This window comes from Benincasa hispida, chromosome 5 (genome assembly GCF_009727055.1).
Source record: "Benincasa hispida cultivar B227 chromosome 5, ASM972705v1, whole genome shotgun sequence".
NCBI lineage: Eukaryota > Viridiplantae > Streptophyta > Magnoliopsida > Cucurbitales > Cucurbitaceae > Benincasa > Benincasa hispida.
In genome coordinates this window covers 62,350,289-62,374,591 of record NC_052353.1, presented here as the reverse complement: position 1 = coordinate 62,374,591, position 24,303 = coordinate 62,350,289, and the positions used below count along the sequence as shown (strand labels likewise).

Sequence of the window (24,303 nt, the reverse complement as noted above, 5' to 3'; positions counted from 1 at the left end):
GTATTTTATCATGAGCTTTAATGTCTCGATTCTTCCGCCTTATCTATGGTCAAGAATAAAAAAAATAGTTAATATAGATAAGTCATAAATTATAACCTCATATTTTCAAAGATCAATGATTTGATACCCTAATGTGTTGTGGATGAAACAAACATATTTTTCAAAATTCCGCGAACTTGATTGTTTAGATTCTATTTAATAAGCATTTGGACGCCTTTGATAAATTTTTTTTTTTTTTTTTTGCTTTTCTATTTTTGAAATTTATGCTCACAAATTCTTAATATGATTTTTACTCTGAGATGTTTAAATCCTCGGTTAAATTCTATAAATTAAAAAAGAAAAAGAAAAGTACATTTTTTTTGTTTTCAAACTTGAGTTAGATTTTATAAATATCATTAGAAAGTTTGTAATTAAACAAAGAAACTCATACATTAAAATAGCAACTATAAGCTTAGTTTTAAAATTTTAAAAAAAAAAAAAATTAAAGCCTTACTTGATAACAATTTTATCTTTGATCTTCTCAAAAAAAATATATATATATATTGCCTTTGGTCTTTAATTTTTGAAAATTTAGCATATAAACACTACTAAATTTTAATTAGAAATCTTCTTATTTGTTTTCTACTTATTTTTGTGAAAGTCCTAGCGAAATTTTGAAAAAAGAAAGGAAAAAAAATAAAAACTTAGTTTTTGTTTTTTAAAATTTTGCTAAACAACGGAAAATATTGCAAGGACAATAGTAAGTTTACATTTGCTGCAATTCCATCAACAGGAGAAAATGAAAACTCCATAGCTTCATGTAATCTAGTTTCAGTCGGGCAATTTTAGTGGATAAAATAAAATATGATCCATGGAGAAACACAGCTATATCAGAATCATTGGGTTTCATTTCTTGGGGCTAATCATCATGTCTTTTCTTTTTTTTTTCTTTCTTCTTCTAGTTCCTATGGATTAAAGAATAGACATAGAATATGCAATCTTTAGCAAAACAAAAAGTTGGGGAAAACACCACCGAATTCCAAAAATTTGGTAATCCCAAACTACAGGAATCATTTTATCAATACCTAGGGAAAATGGAAAACTGTTACAATGATCACTTTCTGATCTCTCAGAATTCTATTTATAACTGTAACTATGTATTGAGGAAAAAAGGCCTACAAGATACACCAAGGCGCTGATTGAAGAGATGTAAATGGACAGTTGTGAGAAGAGAGATAGTTCAAGTAGATGGCGTTTCTTTTCTTCCAGCGAGAATCATTGAAATCTGTAGACCTCTACTGAATGCTTGATTGAAGAGCAAACGTGTTTGGAACTCTGATACAAATGGGAACCAAGACAAAATGGCTATGGGCATGAAAATGACGAGACCCATGATGTATTCATACCCTCTTGCAAGCTCTTTTATTGATTCCCAGAATCCTATGCCCTTCATCATTGGTCTGCAAGCCTGCCCAATCTTTGGAAAAAGAAGAGAGAGATGAATCAATACTACTACATCTTTTACATGTAATTTATTGAAAGAAAGCTGTGCTAAACAAACAATGTCCAAGCTTTATTTATGTCAAGGAGAACAGCCAGAATAACAGAGAGTTTAGTGAACTGTGATGATCTTTAGGTAGATTGAAAAGGCCGAGGAAAAGCAAATGGTAACAAGTACACATCCTTGAATCTGAATTCACAGTTCCAAGTATTTGGCCTTTCACATGCAAAATCAAGCTATTGAAGTGGCAAAGTAGCTATATGTTTATGGGACATATGTAGAAGACCTTATAAAGTACTTATTAAGAGATCGGAAAACAGTCGGATGATAAGTAGAAGATTGCTTGTATGAGAACAGATACCATGTCCTTGAAAACTGGGATATTAAAAGCTGATTAGAAAATAATGGTTCTGCAAAGAGAGGTCCCATAATGGTTAGAAGAATGACAGAGCCATGGTATATTAGAACAACATTTTCATTAATACAAGGTCTTTCAAGTGAAATTAAAAGTAAATTCGTATAGGTTATACTAAAAATGGACAATATCATATATTTGAAAGAGAATGACAGAGGTTTATTTCCCAACAATAATTTTCTACCATTCTCAAAATTTCTTCTAAGAACAACTTTCTAAGTGACTTGTTATGTAGAATATTATTTGAATGAGAGTGCTGACCTTCCGGATAAATTTTGGGAGATACTAGAAGCTATTGTGAAAAATAACTTTGTTTTTATATTGAACGTGCTACCTTTAGAGGATTGATAAATTTACTATACATAACACATGATTTTACAAGAAATGTCAAATTTCGTTGTGATAGAAATGTTAGGTCTCGTATTCAGTTATGTGAAAAGAAGGGTGGAAGGGTTAAGAAAAAGCTGTATGGGAGGAAGGACTAGAGAGAAAAGTGTAGGAGAAGGGTAGGCCATGGTCTTTTTGTGAAGGCGAATAGAATCAGACAAATGATAAACCTGGTAGTAGATTTTGTTAGTAGATTTCTGTTTGGTATACAAACATAAAATATAGGAAAGTAATATATTCCAATATCAAGAAGAAATTACAGCAGAAATAAGTAATTTGAGATACTTGTACCCTCCTTGAGATCTTTTCCAAGCCCTAAATCCCACTCCAAATGCCTAGTTCATCCTTATAATGTTCCTAATTGCATTCCTAACAATTTCTTGAAGGGGAAAATGAGAGGGATAACCCTAACAACACAAGGAAAGAGGAGGCAGATTGCGTGTAGGAAGCTAGGAAGTATTTTTTTTGTTAGTAGATTTGACACTTTTCTGACGTGTAACTGACCTAAAGTGCATTAGATAGACAACTTATATTTACTATAGATTGAATTTCATTTTGTCTCCATTATAATTATAAAAAAGGAAAAAGAATATACACTTTTGATCCCTAAGGTTTGGAAACTCAGAGACCCAAGTGCAACTAAACGCGAAACTCGGAGACTAAAAGGCCGATAGATCTATTTTATTTCAAATAAAATGGGAATCACATGAGAGCATAATTGCAAAACTTACCAGAAGGATGGCCCATCCAGTAGGCAAGAACGCAAGAATAGCTGCAAATAGATCTGATACTGTGAGGCCCCATACTACAAACAAGACAGTCATGACTGACATGAAACCGAGGAAGAGAAGAGCTTTCAGAATTCTGAACATAAGCTGGAAGTCGGTACCGAATTTTCGTCTGCCCATTGATACCAACTGGTAGCCACATGTAACATAAGCATCAGCCAACAAGATTAGTAATCTACTAAGAACATATGCAAAATACAGTTTCATCGAATGGGAAAATTAACCAATCTAAAATAGTAAAAATGTTCAAGCAAATCAGCCTTCAAGGTAAGAAAAATAATGTGAGATCCTTATGTAGGGGTATACCTTTAAGACAACAAGAGCAATTAACATGACTACCCAAGAAAGTCCATAAACCTGGAAAGACATTGAAGCAAAAGCAGCGTGAGATATTGGCAACATATCCAGAGAAATACCAATAGGACAATTAAGAGAATATCTTTGTGATAATAGAAAAAATCCCTACCCAGAAGCTCTTAATGTTATGAGATATATCAAGGTGGTAAACAATTCCATATTGGTATATGAGGAACCGTAAAGAAAGTATTATCTCTAGCACTCTTCCCCTTAATGTTGTACTTTTCAGGTGTTCCTGTTCTCCATCCCACCAAGATTCCCAACTTTTGTCATGGGAGATCCCTATTCCACCACGATTTCCCATCCACCTTTTCCAATCTGTCCAGTCATCAACCGTCTTTTGCCAGTCAAATCCAGATGGATTGAACACAAAGGGAGCAAACAACCAGGATGCAACCAGAAACCACATCGAGAAAGTGATGAACAAATAAAGTTTTGAACTGCGATATGAATTTCCGTAGATTTGATAAACAAGCAGCAGAATAAACAGTTCCAAGCCTTTGACAAAGTGACTTCGTGAGTATTGCCTATAATTATCAGCAAATTTTGCATGAAAAACAACAAAGCCACGACCAGTAGCTCGATATTTAGAACCTCCATGCAAGATTGTTCGACCATAAAAGTGTGCTTTAGTTCCAAGCTGGAATGTGAAAAAAACAGAAGTTAGTTGCAGCTGCATGATAACAAAATCACCAAGTGCAGTACGAAATCCTTTTTCAAGGCCAATTTCCATAACCATTGGTAGTACTAGCAACAAGCCTAGTTGAAACACAGACTGGGTAGCCAAAGCCTCTTCAAGAGCCTTAGTCTGATGTATGGAAGGGCTATCAAGAATCTCCCTTTCAACGCCACTCATAACCATGTATAGACGTCCATATAAAAATACATACACAGTCAGCACAGTCACCTGCGAGATGTATAATTCAAAAGCTTAGAATGATCCTTGCTTTTATGACAAACACACAGGCAATAGAAAGCACCATTCGTGAATTTTCAAAGAATAATGATCTACTGTATAACTCCTCAAATTTGGAAGGAGGTTTCTGCTCACTAATTGGTCTTCATTGGTCTTAGATCTCGCTATGATAAAGACCCTGCTTCTCATAATCCACAAAGTTCAAGCCTACCAGGATATCTTAATATAGCCTATCAACTATCCAAATTCAGTAAAGTTGGAAATAGCCAACTAAAAATCATATTCATGCAATTTGAAGCCAAATACCTGTACAACATAAATATGACTATAGAAAAAAACATATGCATTAACAATTTTTTTGAGTAAAAAAATATTGAATATTTGCCAGAAAAATATGAATATGTACACAATCTCTTAATAATTACATATATAGCACAGTTAGTAGAAGCAATTACATCTTTCTATCTACTAAATAAGAAGAGGAATTAGTTAGAAATCCAAGCACACAAACACGTAACTGAGTAAATATTTAACTTATTTGAAACAAGGAGCCCACATGTTGATCTTCAGAGGAAAATTTTGAGCAGTTACTCAAGGATAAGGCAAAGCCATAAATAAATTATGTCTTAATACTACTTAAACAAATCTGGCTTATGGAAATAATACCATACTACTGAAGTAGAATCCAACAGTTGTGAAGTAGAAGGACATCATTCTATAGAAGTCAAAACGACGTCCAAGCCTATAAACATCACGACTAAGTGTCTGCTCTCCATTCCCATTTGCAACCTTTGCCTCAAAAAGTGATATTTGATTCATGCCCACATCTCGCCCCTTGCCTACTTGGATGTACTCATGATGTGTGACAAACCCCCCACGAAGAGTTGAATTATATCCTGTTAAGATTAGCACAATTAATGGACAGGTGGAATCTATCGGCATATCACCTTCAATTGAAATAAGAAATACCAGCAAATATATCCTCGCTTAGGTTAACAACTCTAGAAGCTTTACTGATGCCACCCCTAGTTATGTGGAAGATTCTGTCAAATATATCAGGATGACCATAATGGAAACGTACCCTGTGAAAATGACATGTGAGCTTGTGAAACTGATCCATGATATAAACATTCCAATAAATCAGACCAATTTAAAATTCAAATCAAATAAGAACAGTTTTTGAAAATCAAAATACATATTGTAAATAGTAGCATGAAAAATGTGGGTTTATAACTTCTGGAGAAGTGAAAAATGTTGTCAATTTTACATTATCACAAAACACAATTGTAATTGCCTAGGATAGAAACATGGATAAAATTGATTTGGGTCTTTTTCAGTTTTTAGTTATTGGAGATGATATCCATGATATAGTTTATTATTGATAACGAGTGCTTAACTTTGATATTACAAAATAATAATAATAATAATAATTGAAAGAGAGGATTAATTTTTATTGTCAGTCATACAACGATAAGGTATAAAGTTGTGCAAGGCAGTAGTATTACCAGCTAGTACTAAACCTAAGAAAATGTGAAGAAAAGTGATAGTGATAGCAATATAATACACACTATAAAGTAGAAGAAAAGATCAAAAGTGAATGGACGAAATAAAGCAACCCATAAATTAATCCCCGGAAATAGTCCTTAGAATTAGCTTACTTTCCATTACCAATCTCCATGTCATCTGTTCATGATCTCATGCAGGTATCTCTTAGACCAAAAACGGTTTACACCTTCCCAAATTCTCAGTAGCATCCAAACCAGTGTGCAGCATTTTTCAAATTTTCAAGATGACAAGTGTTGAAAGGGGAAATAGAAAATCGGAAAGCACCAAGGTATATAGACCCACAGAATGCCCATAAAACAAGAAGTTAAAATATTAATAGGTAGGCTTAATGTTAAAATCTAAAAGCGAACTATATGCAGGAAGTCGATGTCATATATTTGTAAGTATTAATACATACATTGAAATTATATAAAGATAAGTCAATGATTTACCTCAGAGGATTTGCCAAAATTCGTTGGCCAATGGTTACAAAACTAGTCTCCTGATTGGACATGAACCAAGCAAGAGACGAAACACTGTAAAAGATAAGTGGAGAAACAAGCATAAAACATTGTCAAACATCAGATGTCATAAAGTCAAAGAAAATGCCTATATTGAAAACTGACTAGTTACATTGTCGTATGCCAGTTACTAGATTCAACCTAACTGACCTTCCAGTAAAGATATGCTCCCTCAAACCCAATATTGTGGGTTTTCGATCTGCATGACGGTGTTTCTGGAGCTCTTCCAAAACATTTCTCATTTTGAAAGCTTCTTCAAAATAGTTGTCCTGTGAGAAATATAAGCGTGATTTGTAAAGTTGCAAACTGTCAACTTTTTGCAATAATAATCATCCAATGAATTGGAAACAGTAAAAAGGTGTCATGCTACACTATCTTCAACTGACGATGGAAAGGTAAATCACCTGGTTCATGTCTATGGTCTGCAGAGCTTGTCCACGAGTGAAAATAATGGCATGATTTTGATTCTCGGGTTTTCCTTCACCAATTGCTGTTGGAGGACCTGGAAGCTTGATTCGATAGATTTCCTAAAGACATAACAAGCAATTAGAACTGCAACTTCTATGGAAAGTCCAGTAAAAAGTTAACTCCTAGCTCCAGCTGCTACTCTTCAATGAGGAACATAACCAAGGTATCTATGTTACCACTTGGCTACAGATAAAGGTTGAAGAATGACCATGATTATCATTATGAATTCTTCGAAGTAGAAAATTTATGTGGTCAAATAAATCCTAAAGCTCCAAGCATTTCTTTCTTTTTAATAATTATCTTAAATAGGAATAACTTCTTGCTCAGAACTATCACAGAATCCTAAACACAATTTTAAAATCATTGTGGCACACTGCATGCATAATTGGAAGTAACCAGCAAGAGGTTGCAACTCCTAATATAACTGTGGGTAAGTATAAAATTTAGAAGCTACTCTCCTATACCTCATCTAATTTATCACCTCCCTTCACGAGAACTGAGTAATAAAACTTCTGGGGCTTCCCATTCACTGTCTCCTCTCTTTCATCTATGTAAGCAACACGTAGTGATGGATACCTGCACAATGTTTATTTATTTTATTTATATCCTTAATAAAAACAGTGATCTTTTAGGTGCCTTTTTTAAATTGTAAAGGCTAGCAACGGCTAACATCTGACTCACGTTAACATCAGATTGAGAATATTATTGTAGCAACTTCGGTCACGAGAATCATCAGACTTCTTCTGGGCACCATAGATTTGGCATGAGACAACATAGGTGAACTTTAGATCAACAAGAGCTTGTGCACGATCAAAGAATGCTTTCCTCTCCTTTTCATTCAAGTCCATGTTTCGATAACCACCAGCTGCCAAGTAAATAAGGAAGGACACTCCAGATATTAAGTATAACAATTACTCAGTTTGGGAAGAAAATTGAGCATAGATTCTGATTCTCGTGATAATAGCAAAACAAAATTAAAAAACATACTATTCTCCCCAGCACATTCCAGAAAGAATTGAAGCTGAAGCGCATCACGGTAGTACATCATACCTCGTACTGATAAACCATCAAGATTTATAGACGTATCAAGTGTTAAGGTTAGTATCCATAAATTCTAACACAGAGAAGGGGGGGAGGCGATTTCTTTCAACCTGTTCTTGATAATGTCTGCCCTCTGTAGGATACCCACTGGCGTAACTCCGTCTTGTCCTTATCATTTTTTTCAAGTTTTAGTTCTCTAATTCGCTCCAGAAAGTTGGTCCATTCATCTAGTATACAGTCGATGCAAGTGTAAGTTGCCGTCCATGGCATTAAATGTAAAAAAGGCAGGAAGATAAAGCTCACCAGGATATATCTTTTGGAGATAGAACAAAATGGATATTCCATCCTCATTTTCCTTCTTAAGTTCCTCATCGGAATAAAGGACATCTTCTTTGTAATAAGGAGTTAAAACACTAATCATAAATCAGGAAAAAAAAAAAAAGAAGAAGAAGAAGAAGTTATCAAAGCAGGATGTGAAATAGAAAAACAATAATATAACTTCAACTCAATAGACAACAATAAGTAAAATGCTCAAATGACTAAATTCATGTTTATGATCAAGAGTATGAAATGGTTGAGATAGTGATCAAGGAGTGAGAGAGAGGCCACTAAAAATAATAAGAAGAAGAAGAAGAATTTTTTAAAAATAAAATAAAATAAATCTTTTATGAAGGCGCAAACCACCGTTTTGCTCCAGGAAGTACTTCAACTTTTTGTGCCACAACAAAACTTTTCTTTAATAGCAAAGAAAAATTGCATTGAGGAAAAAAAAATGACTTCAGAAAGTGATTAAGTCCTCTCCTTTTCCTTGTGACCTTATTTTAAAACTAAAAATAAATACAGAAACAACTACCACCATAAGAAGATTTAGAAAAATAAACAAAAACCTCCAAATAAAATGAATATCATCAATTGCCAAAGGAACATAGCTACTAAATTTAGCACACATTAGAAAATATCCCTTTTTCATAAGACGAAAAAACTAGTCATCAAAATGGAGATTGAAACGTGAAAGACAAATCTAAAATGACAGACCTAAAAGATAGCATGTCACGGACTTTAGGAGCTTTAGGCATGGTCATAAATAAGGAATTCGCAAAGAATGTGATACGCCGACGGGCATCCAAGTTTTGAGGCACATTAATTGCAGACTCCTTGACAGTTAAAAGCAAAGAAAGCCTAACAACCTGTTAACAAAAGCAATGTAGAATAAACCCTCATTTTTAAATGATATCCAAAGAAATTAACATCAAAAAGCTTAATGATAGCTAAGAAAACCTTTTCTATCCATGTTTTGGTGGATGTAAGTTCTATGTTAATATTCTCAAACCTCTGCCCCTTCTTCCCATCAGAGTTATCATTAGGGTTTTCATCTGCTCCAAGAATTCTTGCATTGGAAATAAATGGTTATATACATACAAGAATATCAAACAAGCTTCATGGAATACAGTGGTTTAATGTGTACATATACTTATACTTCAAAAGACTTACTGAGAGCCATTAACCATAACATCCTGCGTGATAATCTCAAAGATGTCCTGGAGAACATTGATTATCTGGGACCCACCAACTTCATTTTCATCATCACGCTGTCAAAACAAACACTTGATTAAATGTAAACACAGTTAATCAAAACCATGCCACCGGTCTATCAAAGGTACCATCATCGTTGCTAACATTGTTTTTAATACAAGACACTTACCACCAAAAGTTTTAAAAATTTCTCCAGTTTCTCACTGAGTGAAGGAAGACCACTCATCTTGAAATTGCTTAAGAATTTTTGCTCCTGTATGCTATTTTCTACTTCATGACAAATATCCCGCACAATCCTGTATTATGAGAGATAAAAATATCAATTTATCCTCAAAATTGATAGGAGGGGAGGAGTATTTTACATCAAATAAAAGTTGTTAGCAGGAAAGGTGGTATCAAGACTATATAAAAATAAAGCGTTGATATTATGATCTCCTTACTTCTTGTCTTCTTCATCCTTCAGAAGTTCAGTTACTATATCCCTGAGTGTCTCATAGCATTCTATTACTGCAGAATACATATAATCATCACTTTTAATCTTCCTGAATAAGTCAACATCCTCCTTTCCTTTAAAGTCTTTTGCCATATCCAATGCTATTGGAATCTAGCATCATTGGAGAAAAAAAGTAAAGCTCGTCATCGAACCAATTTTCTTTAACTGAAAAACAGCAAATATGCAAATCATGCTTTTCAGCTATCTTACAAGTCTTCAAGGATCTTTTATACCTTACTAGCAAGCAAGAAAGGAGGCCATTGGACTACGGAGACATCACTTGAAGAATATGGAACAAGTAGCAAATCTCTATCCCTGCACGAAAGTTTCAGTCAGAAGAAAATGTTGGGAATTTCCAATTTGTATATCAATTGAACTTAATTGTGGTGATGACCTATTACTGATCAGGTCCTCTTGCCGCATAGTTAGTATGAATTCATTCCAGACATGAGAGAAGTTGGTAATATTCTTCCTTACTAGTGATTCATCCTGTGATGAAAGAGCACACATTTGGTACAACAAAATGAATAATTAAACTAATGGCTAGAAGTCGTCAGTTATAAATTGAAAGTTCTGCCTCTTTGGATAGTATTGGAACGCACTAAACAAGTGAAATTATTCTGAAATAAGACATTTTGAAATTTCACATTATTTGATTGACTATCCGACCTCCAAGCCATGTTATTTTCATTAGTTAAAAACAACAAATATATTCATTTTTGTAATTTGGTATGCACTTCCGTATTTAGTGTGAAGAGAATAATATGTTGTTGTATCTAAAGTTTATGATCAAGGGGATATATAAATGACTTAGAAACTAAAAGTACCAGGTTCTTTCCCTTGGAATCCCTATCTGATGATGGAACCAGTCGTTCACTAAAGGCTGAAGGAATGGCCTCAAACCTGGATCGCAACATGCCAAGTGTCCTTATCTAGAAAATACCATGGTTAGAAAAAATATCATCAAAAAAATTCCATTCACCCAGTTCTAAATTCAACAGTCAATTTTTTTTTAAAACAATAATAACAATAACAATTCAACAATCGATTAACTGTAAAAGGAAAGTTCAATTTTATTATACTGCCTCCCAAAACAGAAAAATGTATTTATTTACTAGATTTTCTTTAACTGTTGGCAATAGTATAATTTTCACTTGTTAGAAAGATACTCGGCACTAACCTCACCCAGATGGCTGAAGGCTCCATGAATGCCCCCAAAAATGGTTGAAAATATTGCATACCAAATTTGTGCATCCATAAAATAAACCTACATGTAACAATAAGAAGAAAAAAAAAACATTAGTACAATATGTCATATGTTGTGTAGCAATAGCAGAACAAGTATCTTAAATGTCGTCCATTGTACATTCATGAAATTCTAGTTCACTTACCAGGACAATGGGAGCCCATATTGCTATAATAACCCCAACATTATATGACACTGTCATTATTCCAAAATAACCATCAGTGATAGCGATAGCATCTCATCACGAAGTTTAATATTTTTAGGATAATAATGTTACCATGCGGAAAGAACTCGTGCCATTGATAATTATCAATATGCATTGTCATAATCAACTTTGTAGGACCAATGAGTGGATATATCTATTCAAATGCAAATAATAAACATAAGATTCAGAAAGATATAAATTACTCCACTAAACATGGTCAAAATAATTCCACGGTATAGACAATGAGGAAATTTAGTTATGTCATGTTTAGTTCCTGCATTTATTGCATCAAATTAAAGCAGTTCAGTATCCAGTTCAACTGAACATCAAGAGGTAAAGACTATTAAATCACTGATTGACCCAAAAGCTTAATTCGATGGGCTATCATAAATTTAATTATATCAATACTTTAACACACTCTCTCACTTTTGAGCTTGAAAAATTGTAGAAGACCCAACAAGTAAAGATAAATATTAATTGGTGATCAAAATGATATTACAATGATTTGATTAAAGGACCTGCTTTTACACCATGTTAAATCCCCATTGAGCTTATGGGTTATAGTGGTAAATTTAATTATATCTGTCGAAAAAGCAGCTTGTAACCCTAGGGGCATTTTAGTAATTATGTGTACCCTAGGGCTTCCCACTAGTCTATTTATTTGGCCTATTCTCTTGTACTTTGTGTATCAGAATTAATAATAAAAATCAGTGTCTATCGTGGTTTTTCTCCCTGTACTAGGGTTTCCACGTAACTGTGTTGTTATTCTCTTCCCTACTCTTTTATTTTTGACATGGTATCAGAGCCCATAAAGCCCAAACAGGTGATGTCGATCCAATAAGAAGAAATTGTGATCCGATCAAGATTGGTGAACCCAAAAGAGGCACCATCTTGAGGGGGCATGTTGAGAATCCCACATTGGAAAAACCAAGGGGACTCATACTCTTTATAGGATAGATGGGTTACTCCTCTCATTACCAATTGGTTTTGAGATGGGACCCCATACTATCTAACAATATGAATACTTTAAAAGATTAATATTAGTTCACATCCTTCTTTGATTACTTGGAGAAACATTGTTACAATTCAATCTTAATTGTTCCACTTTGATAACTTCTAGTAAACAATCCATCCCCCGAATCTATACGAGATAGATATTTCACAATTACATTATGCTTTGACTGCAAAGTAAAATTAAACTTAAACAATAGAAAAATACCATACTGCATCCAAAGATTAGTTAATTTTGAGATACACATGAATGACAAACACGAACGGTTAACTTTTTCTTTTTCTGAGCCCCATCCCAAATGCTTGTGGTGAATGTGAAGAATTCTTTCTTTCAATTTATAATTAAACCAGTCAGGGATCCAGATCTATTAAAAGGATTTATCCAACATGAGTAAAAATTTACTTAGAAGAGTAAGAAGATACCCCATGAGCTAGAAACAAAGTTAATGGCAGTATGTATGTATGTATATTTTTAGCCAACTTGAATGTATCTTAACTAATCTCATGGGACAAGTGCTTGATCCTACGATATTTTGTTGCCAAAAAAACTCATAGGATGTTAAATCCTAAGTGGGTGGCCATCGGACATACCTCAACTAATCTCATAGGATAACTATCTGATTCTACTACATTTGGTTGCCAAAAAGCCTCATAGAATGTTAAATCCTAAACAGGCCGCCACCATGACCAAAACTCATTCCCTCTAAGTAGTTTATTATTTGCATTGACCCTCATAGACCATTACATCAGGCCAACCCACAGCGGTTGAGTAATATATTGACCATTTAGTTTCATTTTATAATTTTCTGTAATAAATAAATTTAAAATGTGTGTGTGTGTGTGTGTGAGAGAGAGAGAGAGGGCTCCAAAAGGTTCTCTCTTTTTCAATTTATTTCACAAAACGAATAAAAATTACAGGTATTTTACTAGTATTCCCATTTAAATACGGAAGCAAAAGATTATCAATGAACATAGATTAATAGAATTTGTGATCTCTATAAGATACTACAATCAAATTATCGATTGATAAGAAAAATCACCTCCACATAGTAGCTGAATGCTAGTTTACTGATTAGCAGCAGAATCCAAAACAGTGAATACCTGAACCCAAGAAAATTTTGTCAACAAAAAAGATAATGGAAAGGGGAAAAGATAGCAAAACAGAACACTCCCGTAACCAAAAAGCTCTGTAGCATAAGATCCTATGTAGACAAACAAGCAATTTCAAATAAAACCACTGCAATGGAACTTCCCTCTACTCCTTGTGAGAAATTGGAAGCAAAGGAATAAATACATAAAGGTATGCTTACTTCAGCAATGAGAACATGTCTTCATGCATGCCTCTTCCTACATAAAGTTTAGGCTGCAGTAGGCCAAACCAAACATCAGACGAGAATAAAGAGAACTAGACCGACAATTGAGATGAAAACTAAAACAACAGCCAGACTCTAGATATAGAGCATCTAAACAACCAGCAAACAAAGAATTCAATTGGAAGTAATGAATGTTAAACATACTGACCTGAGCCCACCACATTAGCAATGTGATAATTCGCCAATTTGAACGCTCCATCTTCTTTCTCAAAGGTGGAAGCAAAAACAGTAAGCAGGACAATATATTTGGTATCAAATATACCGCAACAGCATAATTATAAAATGACTGGTTCTGCCAGTCCGCAGCCCAACTACTGAAAAACTTCACAAGTCCAGTGGGATTTTGCACGGTATTAAAATAAGCAATAGGCAAAACCACAACCCACGCTGCTGCCACTATAAACTTTAGTAGATAACGTAGTATTTGGGTAAATTTCAAGCTCCTCCATGCAATCCAACTTAAAATTATATCCAGAGTAGCTGCAGATAAAGCATACATCAATATGAAAATTGCCATAAAACTTAAAATAATCACCTAAGATAAAACTTGACAATTACAAAAAGAAAGCTTAAGAATAGTCTGCAATTTAGGCACCACATTCTAAAAAATTATACAAAACAGAATGAAATCAGGATTGATGTCATACCTCTCAAAAAATTAAGAATAGCAGCAGTAATAAAAATGCTCAAAACACTCTTGAAGACATCGGCTTCAAAAACTGCTAAAAGAGATCCACCAGGACTCCAGGCAATTATTACCATAGCCTGAAATATGAAGTTATATATGATATTGCATTCAAAATAAAAAAGATGATTAAAAAGGTAATATAAAAAAAGCCAAAAGGTTGACAAAACCTGGTATGCCAATATAAAGAATATCCACATTCTGTCAAAGCTTCTATAAAGATGCAAAAAGGTACGGACTTCAACAAAATTTGTTTTAGGCTTCCTCTTTCCAGCAGCTACTTGGTTAGGATTCTAAAATTCAAAGAAAATCCACATGAATGTTCTAAAATTATGTAACAGACACATAGCAGAAGACAAGCAAGCGCAAGACAACAACGTTCAATTTTTATGAAGACATTTCACAGCTGGATTAGTATGCCACTAAGGGAACAATGTATAAACCAACTAGCACAAAGAAAGAGGAGTGTGTGTGAGAGAGAGAGAGACCGTATTTGCAGGCTGTATAGAATCTGAATGCCTAAAAAAATCTGATTTGGGGTTCATAGGCCATCCAAGGTTGAAACATCGGTCAGACCTAGATCGCAAATAAATTTTCAAGTAAATATTATCAAAAGCTCGATATGAATTTACTTCTAGGTGAAGCTTACCAAAAATACTCATTGAGATCATCATAGTTCCGCCAGGTAGAATGACTTGCCTTACCTCCTTTGTTTCTCTTAGCTTCCTTTTGTACCAAGTAAATAATTCTTAGAAATCTTATCAAACTTGGGAACAAGTAAATTGCTCAAATAAAAGATGAGATTACCATCAAAAGAACTTGGTAAATTGGAGTTACAACTTCCCTCAAAAATGATTCCTCATCACGTGCTTCTGCCTCCTGAAATGATTCTCCGCTAACAGGATGGACATTGCTATAAAGAATCCCATAGACAACGTCGGCCATCTTGCATATTGAGGAAACAAGAATAAGATTGAGCATTCTTAAACAACAATATGGTTAAGAAATTTTAGAAACAATGATATAAACCGAAAGAAAGTAACAGTTATGTGATTACTGATGAGGAGACCAGTTCACAAAAGATGATCATTTTTAAGTTAATCAAAGATATCAACTTGTATTCCCCACCCAACCTTGGTGTATCTCTCTCTGTCTTCAACGTTCCCTTAATCCGATACCTAACTGCTTCTTTTCTCTTCAATTTGTTACACTTATAACTAACTTGGTCTCGCCCTTAAATGTGCTCTGCCACACAGCGTCCTTTCTTGGGTGAATAAGTGCACACAATAAGTGATCTATATAAGTAAACTTCTATCATTCACCCTGAACTTGAAATTCTAATTCATGAAATTCTTCAAGATGTTACAAACGGTAGCTAAAATAGGAATTGAGAACCAGTGTCAGCAAGATTTTGATATAATTGTTATAGTATACATGCGCGAATATAGGAGCTTATTAGTCTTTTATCCTTTATTGAAATTTTCCTACTATTAGGTTAGGACTTTCATGTATGCCGATATACATTGAACTCAAATGAATAGAATGAGTAGAATTCTTCTATATTTTGGTCCCACAATAAGAAAAATAAATGAATTTGCCGATCCCCATGGAGTGTATCTGCTGACTTAAGTTTCAATTCAGAATGTAAGCCTCATTAGAGAAAGTTCCTCGACCCTCCTCTTTTTTACTCTACTCTTGCCCCTTGTTTCTTGGCATGCTTCTGAAACTTCCCCTCAACTCCAATTCCCTTAACTTGCTGGCATCTACTTAGAGCCCATGGACCCATCACTTGTTGACTCCAATGCAAACGACTGTTGATTAGCTTGACATTATAATTGGAGTTAAATCCAGCCTCCACCCTGTACCATTACCCTGTCTCATCTTTTATGTAATTCCCTTTGAACATATTAGTGACCTAACTTGCAGGAAAAGATGATTGTTAATCACAACTCTTCATAAAAATTGAAGGTACAAATCAATTTTCAATTTTAAGGCTCATTGGAATTCTGAATAATGATGATTATGGCAATGGTACTAAACTATTCATGATCAGGTCAATATGGCGCTAATAAATACTAGTAACAGATACAGCACTTTTATTTGACATTTTAATGACATCAAAGACACCAAGCGTTTGAGAACTAACAATGAAAAGAAATTCATCAAACATTGTAAGTGAATAACAATGTGATAAGAAGACACACATACATTGTGGAAAATGTAGCATAAACATTCAGGCATGAATCGAATATTTGAAGCTTCGCCCCAGATAAGAAGATGAAGTGCGATATAAATTAGCTGCAACTGTTGCCGGTCACATTCATGAGGAAACCTAAAAGGTAAAATAGACCATTAACTTAGTAGGTAAGCTACAAGGGTGATGACCAAGAGGAAACCAGAATACATAAACCATGACTTGATAGTAGCTCTCAAATGTTCAAATTGCATAATGAATTTTACACAAATTATAAGTCATAATGTAAAATACATGCTTAAATAAAGACATTTATATGTTCACAAAAATGTCTAAAATAAATTAATAAAGGCATTCATTAGTTATGAGCATGTTAATGAAAAAACAATATAGAACACAGATAACAAAATGAATGAAATTTGATACAATTTCAAGACATTAATCGATGTTGACGATATTTATGGTAATAAGATATACCCAAGATTTGGCTTGCAACGAAGATAGTTGCACCACGAAATATAGTTCTTAAAGATTTTTTCACTCAGTTGCTGTACGGTGCCACTTTTTAGCTGCATCAAGCAAGTAATATTAAAATGAGATGCAGATCATGGAATTTTATAGCAAACTGAGATCACATCATAAACCCAACAGGTATGGGCCAAATATCTCATCTGCAAAATGTTTTACCTGGTGAGGAACTTGCGGATTCTTATTCCTTATATCAATATTTGCAAGAAGCAGAATTAAGTGTTCCCTCTGGTTTGCTACGTTTCCTTTCTTCATATCCAAAGAAGACACGATAGAAGTTAGCAGATCTTATCTTCCCTTCTACTATTATCCTTATAGTAACACAACTAGACTCACTAAAGTTGGGCGTAACAAATCTAAAAGAATTTTAACCCTGAGAAGGTGAACCTAATAAAAAAAAACAAATTTATATATATAATATATATATATATATAAACATCGTTCTTTTTTATAGAGAGAGAAGAAAAAACATCAATCTCAAATATCATGGACAAATCCCCACCATGTGAACTTTTAAACATTATTTGGCACGAATAACAGGAAAAATAAAATAAAATGAAAATGCAGTAAACGACCCCGAGTCAAATTTGGTTGATAAAATTTATTAACAGTCCTGAGTCAAATTTAACAATTATTTTTTATTATGTGTTTATTATTTTCTGGGTCTCAAATCCACAATTCCACAAAATATAAGAAACTTAAACTCTAAACACCCTCCTACGATATTGAGATTAAAGCCAGCTAACCCCAGAAACAACTATCAGTAGCCTAAAATAAGTTCCATTGTAACTAGAGCCTCCAAAATACCTGAAACCCAAAAATAGAGGACAACCAATCAAGTATATCGTTGACAGGTTTCACCCTCTCTGTTGGCACTGACGGATTTTCATCAGGATTACTGGTTGAATGAATTTTAGGCATTGGAAGATTGTTCACCTTCTGTAATGCTTCAATTGCTGCTTCGATCTATATAATATTGATGAAAGTAAGCATAGGGCACAAAAATTAAGTAGTGAACTTAAGAAAATACAATATTATATAGACTTCCGATATTAACCTCGGGAAGTTCCATGATAGCTGGTTTAACCGCCAAAGCAAACAAGGGGAGAATGTTATAATGTTCATGCTGCTCTTTTTTCCTTTGAACCTCCTTGGCATATTGCTCAGTCTGCAAAAACAAATCAAACAAATTATTTCATGTTTTTTTCAGAGGAATTGAATTATTTGTTGCGTAGAAAGTTTGAAGACTCGTGCCTTTTCGTCAATTTTTGAAGCAGGTACCACTGTCTTTAGTACTTCATATAGTACGGTCGCTATCTGATAGATCTTAGCCATCTCTTCTCTGCAAGCCTCATAGGAGATCAAACGGTGTAAACAGTGTGCAAACCAAAACTATGACATATGAAAGATGAAATACAAAACTCACGGTCGTTTGGTATATTCTCCTTCTTCAATATTTTTCTTACAGAATTTCTGGTAAAAAGTCTGAATTTCTTGAACATCATGTCTTTCAAGTATTGGTTCTGTTTCATATTCTTCCTGTAACAAATATAAATTTGCATTGATCACTTTGATTCATGTCTTGAATCAATCAAATGTTATATGGGTGAACCGTTATCTTTAAATGTTCCAAAATTCTAATCATTCAAAAAATAGAAACTTGAGGAGCTTACATTTCACCTAAGGAGAGGAAAAATTATGCAGCAAACTTTTGACCAACATATGGTGTGATGTTTTCTACTGAATTTTAATTTGTGTGAGTCTATGATAGTTTGTAGGGATCATCAAGAAAGAAAGGAACGAAAAAATAAAATAAAAATAATTAAAAAATTAAAAGGGATTCTAAATGCACGAGTAGATTAAGTAATTAACTTGAGTGAAATATAGATATAGACATGACACAGGGACACATAATTTTCTTAAAATCTAAGACATAGACATGAAAAGGACATGTATTTTAGAGAATAACATTTTAAATTTAATATTATTTTTATACCAGAAGAAAACTCGGCATATGTATAACATTTTAAATTTATTATTTTGTTCGATATCCCTATTTTTGTTCTAAATAAAAGTTCGAATAATTTAGTCATATATCTAATGATTATTTGGTGAAGTCTCAAAAATACCTATTTATTGGGCTAGACAATGGTAACATGCACATGTATCCAAAAAAAAAAACTCTCAATTTGCTCGACCAAGAGTTGGAGCTTTTCTCCTCTATACCTGAAGAGACCAATGGCCGCCCCAAGGCTCAGACTCGGGAGACATTCAGGGTTTTTTACACTAAACTCACTCGAAGGTTCAAACTTGGAACCTCTAAGCCAGTATGAAAAAGAGACCTCAAGCCCTTGCCAACAGAGCCTCCCCTTGGTCCAGAATTTTCCCGACTAGTGTCTAGCAAGTCTATTGTGCCAATAAGTGTGGGGTGTCTGACATCTGTCTGACACACACGCCCAGCCCACACTAAAATGTATATGCTTCATATTCTTTAAATTATTTTTATAATAATTATTATTTTTTATTATTATTATTATTTTAAAAAAAGTAAATGTAAACCACTTAATTACTAGCTTAAGTAATTGCTAACTTCAGGACCACATCTAGAAACAGTATGATATTAAAAGGTATACCTTTTCAAGTCTGTGTAACAAATAAGTCTTGAATTGTCTAACACCCCGTCCACTTGATGTTGGATCCATTTTATGAGCCTTCTCAAATGCATGGAAGCGGCCTACAAATAAAAGTAACAAGGAGTACAGTTTTAAATCGTGATTTAGCTAAATTCGATTGTAGGACAAAATAACAATAAATAAATAAATCATCTGCACCATCCATTTCCTCTCATGAGCACAGTTCATACAAGATCCAGATGTAATTTTTTTTTACTAAATCTGCAGAACTACAAGTTACGCAAAGAAAACTTTTTGCAAGTATATCAGTAATCACTTATCAGTGAAGGATAAATGTCAAAACTAAACGGCAGAAGGAGGTCAATAGATGAAAATTTTTGGTATTCATTCAGCATACTCCTAAGAAGTTCTCTAGATCAGGAGATGCGGGCTCTTTCACTCATATCATAATATTCTAGCTAGATGTAACTCCTGTATTGTGCAAAAGGGGACAAAACTGACAAAGAGGCATATTTAAAGTCTACAAAGTCAATATTCACTTGACTTCACTTGACACGCAGTCGCTTGCAAACTCGATGGTTTGGATGCTTCACGTAAAAAATTGAATGTATGGTCTATTCAGCCTCATCAGCATAAATACAGGTCATGTTATTTGGATGTTGAGAATTCCATATCGGAAAAATCAAGGGGTCTCACACTCCTTCTAAGATAGATGAGCTACTCCTCCCATTACCAATTGGTTTTGAGATGGAACCTCAAACTATCAAATATGGTATCAGAGCTCATAAAGCCTAAATCGGTATTCGGTCAAATAAAAAGAAATTGAAATCTGATCAAGAATGGTGAACCCAAAAGGGGCATCATCTTGAGGAGACATGTTGAGAATCCTACATTGAAAAAACCAAGGGATCTCACACTCTTTATAAGAAAGATGAGCTACTCCTCTCATTACCAATTGGTTTTGAGATGGAACCTCGTACTATCAAATAAGTGGGTGAAGGTAAATTTAATTGTGTATCATCTTACATTCCCAAAAGTGAGAGGGAGTGTTAGATATTATAATTAAATTTATCTTCACCCATTAGCTTAAGTTTTTGAGTCAATCGGTGATTTAAGATGGTACCAGAGCAGATTGCTTCAGGATGTTCTAGGTTCCAACCCCTACAATGTTGTTTCCTCTTGAATATTCTTTTCTACTTGTTTGGCTCTTCTTCATATTTCGAGCCCACAAGTGAGGGGGAGTGTTAGATGTTATAATTAAATTTACCTTCACCCATCAGCTTAAACTTTGGGTCCATTGGTGATCTAAGAGGATGTAAATGTCAAGGCTCAAATCAATCAACAGACCAGTATTTCGTTGCTCCCTATATTGGTTATATTTTACATTTCTCATTGATGGAATCTAAAATGGAGCTCCGTTTGATCTCCCAAGTCAGTAAGTTGTAAAGTTGGACAATAACTGTATGGTAAGTACCGATACAATCCTTAAAAACCCCTTGATGGAAGTTAATGGCCTGGTGTCCAAAGGATCAATTGACAAAAGCAAGAGTGAATAAGCCTGCTTATGGAAAAATATTAAAGTGATAAGTAAAACAGATGCCCAAAGTTCAAGAGAGTCCAACTATGTCTTCTAATGATCAGCCACAACATAAATAGACAGTGGGCTACCAGCAAGTGGTTCAAAAACAGGTGATAAATCCCCCGTGGCATTTTGAATGTCTTCTAAAGTCTAAGTCCTCGGGCTCAAGTCTTTGGCAATGATTCTGATCCATCATATTAACCTGACTCTCAATATGGTCGTACTATTAGTCTAACTTGGATGCACACTTTCACTTTCTTCTGCACCTTGATTTAAAAGGGCAAAAAAAAACATTAAATTCCTTGAGAATGACAGATGGCATTATCAAAGTAGAAAATTGAAGGTTTGGTTCCATTGGTGGGATATGACGAGGTAAGCATATGAACGCCCAACTAACCTACTTCTGTATAATCTTTTATCATCTAATATGACCTGTGGCAAATTGTCATATCCAGAGTTTCTTTTTCAATGTACAAGATGATTTCATTTAAAAACTGCTCCACTTCCATAGCTAATGATCCTAGCAGATTATTGTGGTGGAAGAAAGCTAAAGAACAACCCATTCAATTACATCTTACATCTAGAAAAGATTTGTGCTTCTATGTTCATGTTTTCATCATTTTAGTCTCTAAATTGACAATGTGGAGGCTAGGTTGTTCTACTCCGTACTTCCGCACTGTGTATAACATGATATGGTTTCGTCGTAACCATTCTTCCTAGTGATGACTCGGAGACGTCCTAAATCAAAACACTAACTTCGTCTAGCTAGTCGTTGTTCCTGTTTTCACATCTCTTAGTGAGAGGAATGGTTTTTTCTTGCAAGCATTAGTAGCAGTAGAGGAAGTTAGGGTCAACTTCCGTCCACTACCACCATCATAATATTAAGGGTAAGACTGAAAAAATTAAATCATTAAAATACGTCGAATGATCGAGAAAATTCAAGCAAAAGAGTCAGCTATGCCAGGATATTCAGCCATTTGCTAGTATGTATGTAATAAGATCAATGGGAAATGCCGTATACAAAAGCAATCAGTTCCTAATAAGAGTGGCATTCAAACAATAATGTTGGTTAGAGTGATTACAGAGATAGGCGACTCTCTGATTTTGAGGCTCAATCTCGTTGGCCACACGGAGAATGGGGGCAATGGACGCGAGCGACGATGGCACGAGCTCACTGTCAATCCCGGAATTGTCTTCAGGCAACTCAACCATCCGAGTGGGCGTGCGCGTCACCCGCCGAGACAACGAACGAGGCGGACCCACCTCGTTCTTGCTCCCACTGGAACTCGCCATAACTTGGCTTCGCAAACCTCAACAACCCAGCAATTCTTCCAGCTGATGGATTTGCTAAACCAAACAAAACACCGCCGTGGTCTCCGTAAGTCGAAGTTTGAGGAAGTGGGGTTGAGTCTAAGTTTGTGCAAATGCGGAAGAAAGTAGGGGAGACCATGTTTATGTAGTAGAGAAGAAGGAAGTGGAGAGATGCTTTGAGTGTGAGGTGGGGCAATTGGAGGAACGGGGGGAGGAGCTTTTGGATTGCTCCGCGAGTAAGAAAAGAATTGGAATAGTGTAGTGCGTCGGATGATTGAATTGCTTTGGAGTTTGATAAAGAATTAGGAGGAAAAAAGGTGGAATGCAAAGAACGAGCAGTGTTTGTGCTTTTGCTTTAGCTTTTGCTTTTTTGCCGCTAAAATGAAAATTTCTGCATAAACAAATGTGACAGTCACAGTGGCAGTGCTTTTGAGGAAGAAGACAGAACCCTTTTGAGCAATTTGTGTAGTTTAGGAATCTAGATAATCCCTCTGAACTCTGAACCTCACTTTTCTCAGGTGGGAGAGGGAAGAAGCTTTGTTGGAGAAGACAGGTTCTGTTTCAGAGTTGAGTTGCTTTGATTCTCGTCTGTGGCTCGTTTTTTCTGGCGCCAACAGTGAAGAAGATGAACTGTATGTACTTGCACAATTACTTACAAAGGCCCAAGTAAACGGCAAATTACGAGCTTCACCCGCATCTTTTCAACCGTCGATCTCTTGCGATTCTTTTTTTCTTTTTCATTTTTTTTTTTTCAGTTCAACTGTTGGATAATTCCAATTTCTAACTTTTTGAACGAAAGTATATACCTTATACTAATTAAATTATAGTTAGATTGACAATTTCTCCAAAATTGAAATGCCGTTTGAATAGTTTGTGTCATGAAAAAAAATCTCACCAAAATAAAATTTTAACTTTTAGGTTAAAAGTAATATTTTAATTTCAATATTTTAAAATGTTTGAATTTATGACAAATCGCAAAAAACATCCCTAAAATATGGTAGCGGTTGTAACTATTCCTTTGAACTTGTAATTGTAGAAACTAGCTCTCAAACTTATGCGAGTAAAAAATTTGGACCATCAAACTTCCGTAATTGTAGAAATTGTACCAATTATATAGATTTGAATCTTCAACTTTTATCAATTGGATGCTCGATTTCTACCACTACTGTAAGTTTATGAGCATACTTTTAATACTGGTAGAAGTTTGAAGATCCAATTTTTACCATTCAAAGTTTGAAGATGTAGTTGCAGCACCATACTTCATGGGTAATGTATGCAACTTGACCTTGAATTTGTTACAGTTACTTTTAATAAATCTTAAAATCAGTTTTTCACGTATGTTTGAAGTTGATTTTGTAAAGATGTTTTGTCGCTCAAGTAACAAATATAACACATAATACGTTTATATAAAAGGGATTTTTAACCTAATTATCATCGTTTCAGGATTTAGTTAATGTAGTTTATAGATATATTTAGTCTATATATGCAATCTATCAAGCTAAACGCAAATAGATATATATGGTTACATTTTACCCTTTTTTTACATATTATGGATTAACCCTTATAAATTTAAGATTATATGGTCTAAATGTTG

General features: G+C 34.5%; 1 protein-coding gene across 2 annotated transcripts; it reads right to left on the bottom strand.

Moving 5' to 3' along the window:
• Positions 1-865: 865 nt before the first annotated feature.
• On the bottom strand, positions 866-22,691 carry LOC120077640 (callose synthase 7). Of its 2 annotated transcripts, XM_039031590.1 has the most exons (42): positions 22,481-22,691; positions 19,820-19,920; positions 18,613-18,725; positions 18,441-18,528; positions 18,244-18,354; positions 17,994-18,152; positions 17,346-17,435; positions 17,136-17,227; positions 16,673-16,796; positions 15,272-15,409; positions 15,114-15,190; positions 14,953-15,040; positions 14,635-14,757; positions 14,427-14,544; positions 13,928-14,259; positions 13,717-13,769; positions 13,447-13,507; positions 11,468-11,549; positions 11,336-11,385; positions 11,125-11,211; positions 10,772-10,876; positions 10,339-10,433; positions 10,178-10,259; positions 9,892-10,055; positions 9,621-9,747; positions 9,410-9,507; positions 9,197-9,305; positions 8,954-9,105; positions 8,222-8,331; positions 8,029-8,145; positions 7,865-7,933; positions 7,559-7,742; positions 7,342-7,453; positions 6,814-6,936; positions 6,560-6,678; positions 6,341-6,424; positions 5,313-5,425; positions 5,010-5,239; positions 3,537-4,334; positions 3,377-3,427; positions 3,014-3,199; positions 866-1,456 (listed from the first exon to the last, which is right to left on the bottom strand). In XM_039031590.1, the coding sequence occupies exons 1-42, from the start codon at positions 22,689-22,691 to the stop codon at positions 1,220-1,222; spliced, it is 5,763 nt and encodes a 1,920-aa protein (XP_038887518.1). In that variant the 3' UTR covers positions 866-1,219. The 2 variants fall into 2 exon arrangements, with proteins under 2 accessions (XP_038887518.1, XP_038887519.1); XM_039031591.1 differs by lacking the exons at positions 16,673-16,796; positions 17,136-17,227; positions 17,346-17,435; ... (4 more) ...; positions 19,820-19,920; positions 22,481-22,691 and adding an exon at positions 15,598-16,331.
• Positions 22,692-24,303: the final 1,612 nt, after the last annotated feature.

Excerpts from the sequence above, each read along its gene's own strand:
- LOC120077640 (XM_039031590.1), bottom strand. The coding sequence starts at position 22,691 with ATGGCGAGTTCCAGTGGGAGCAAGAACGAGGTGGGTCCGCCTCGTTCG. Across the intron at positions 16,797-17,135 it reads CGTTGCAAGCCAAATCTTGG|GTTTCCTCATGAATGTGACC; the intron begins GTATATCTTATT and ends TTTACCTTTTAG. Across the intron at positions 6,679-6,813 it reads AGACCATAGACATGAACCAG|GACAACTATTTTGAAGAAGC; the intron begins GTGATTTACCTT and ends TATTTCTCACAG.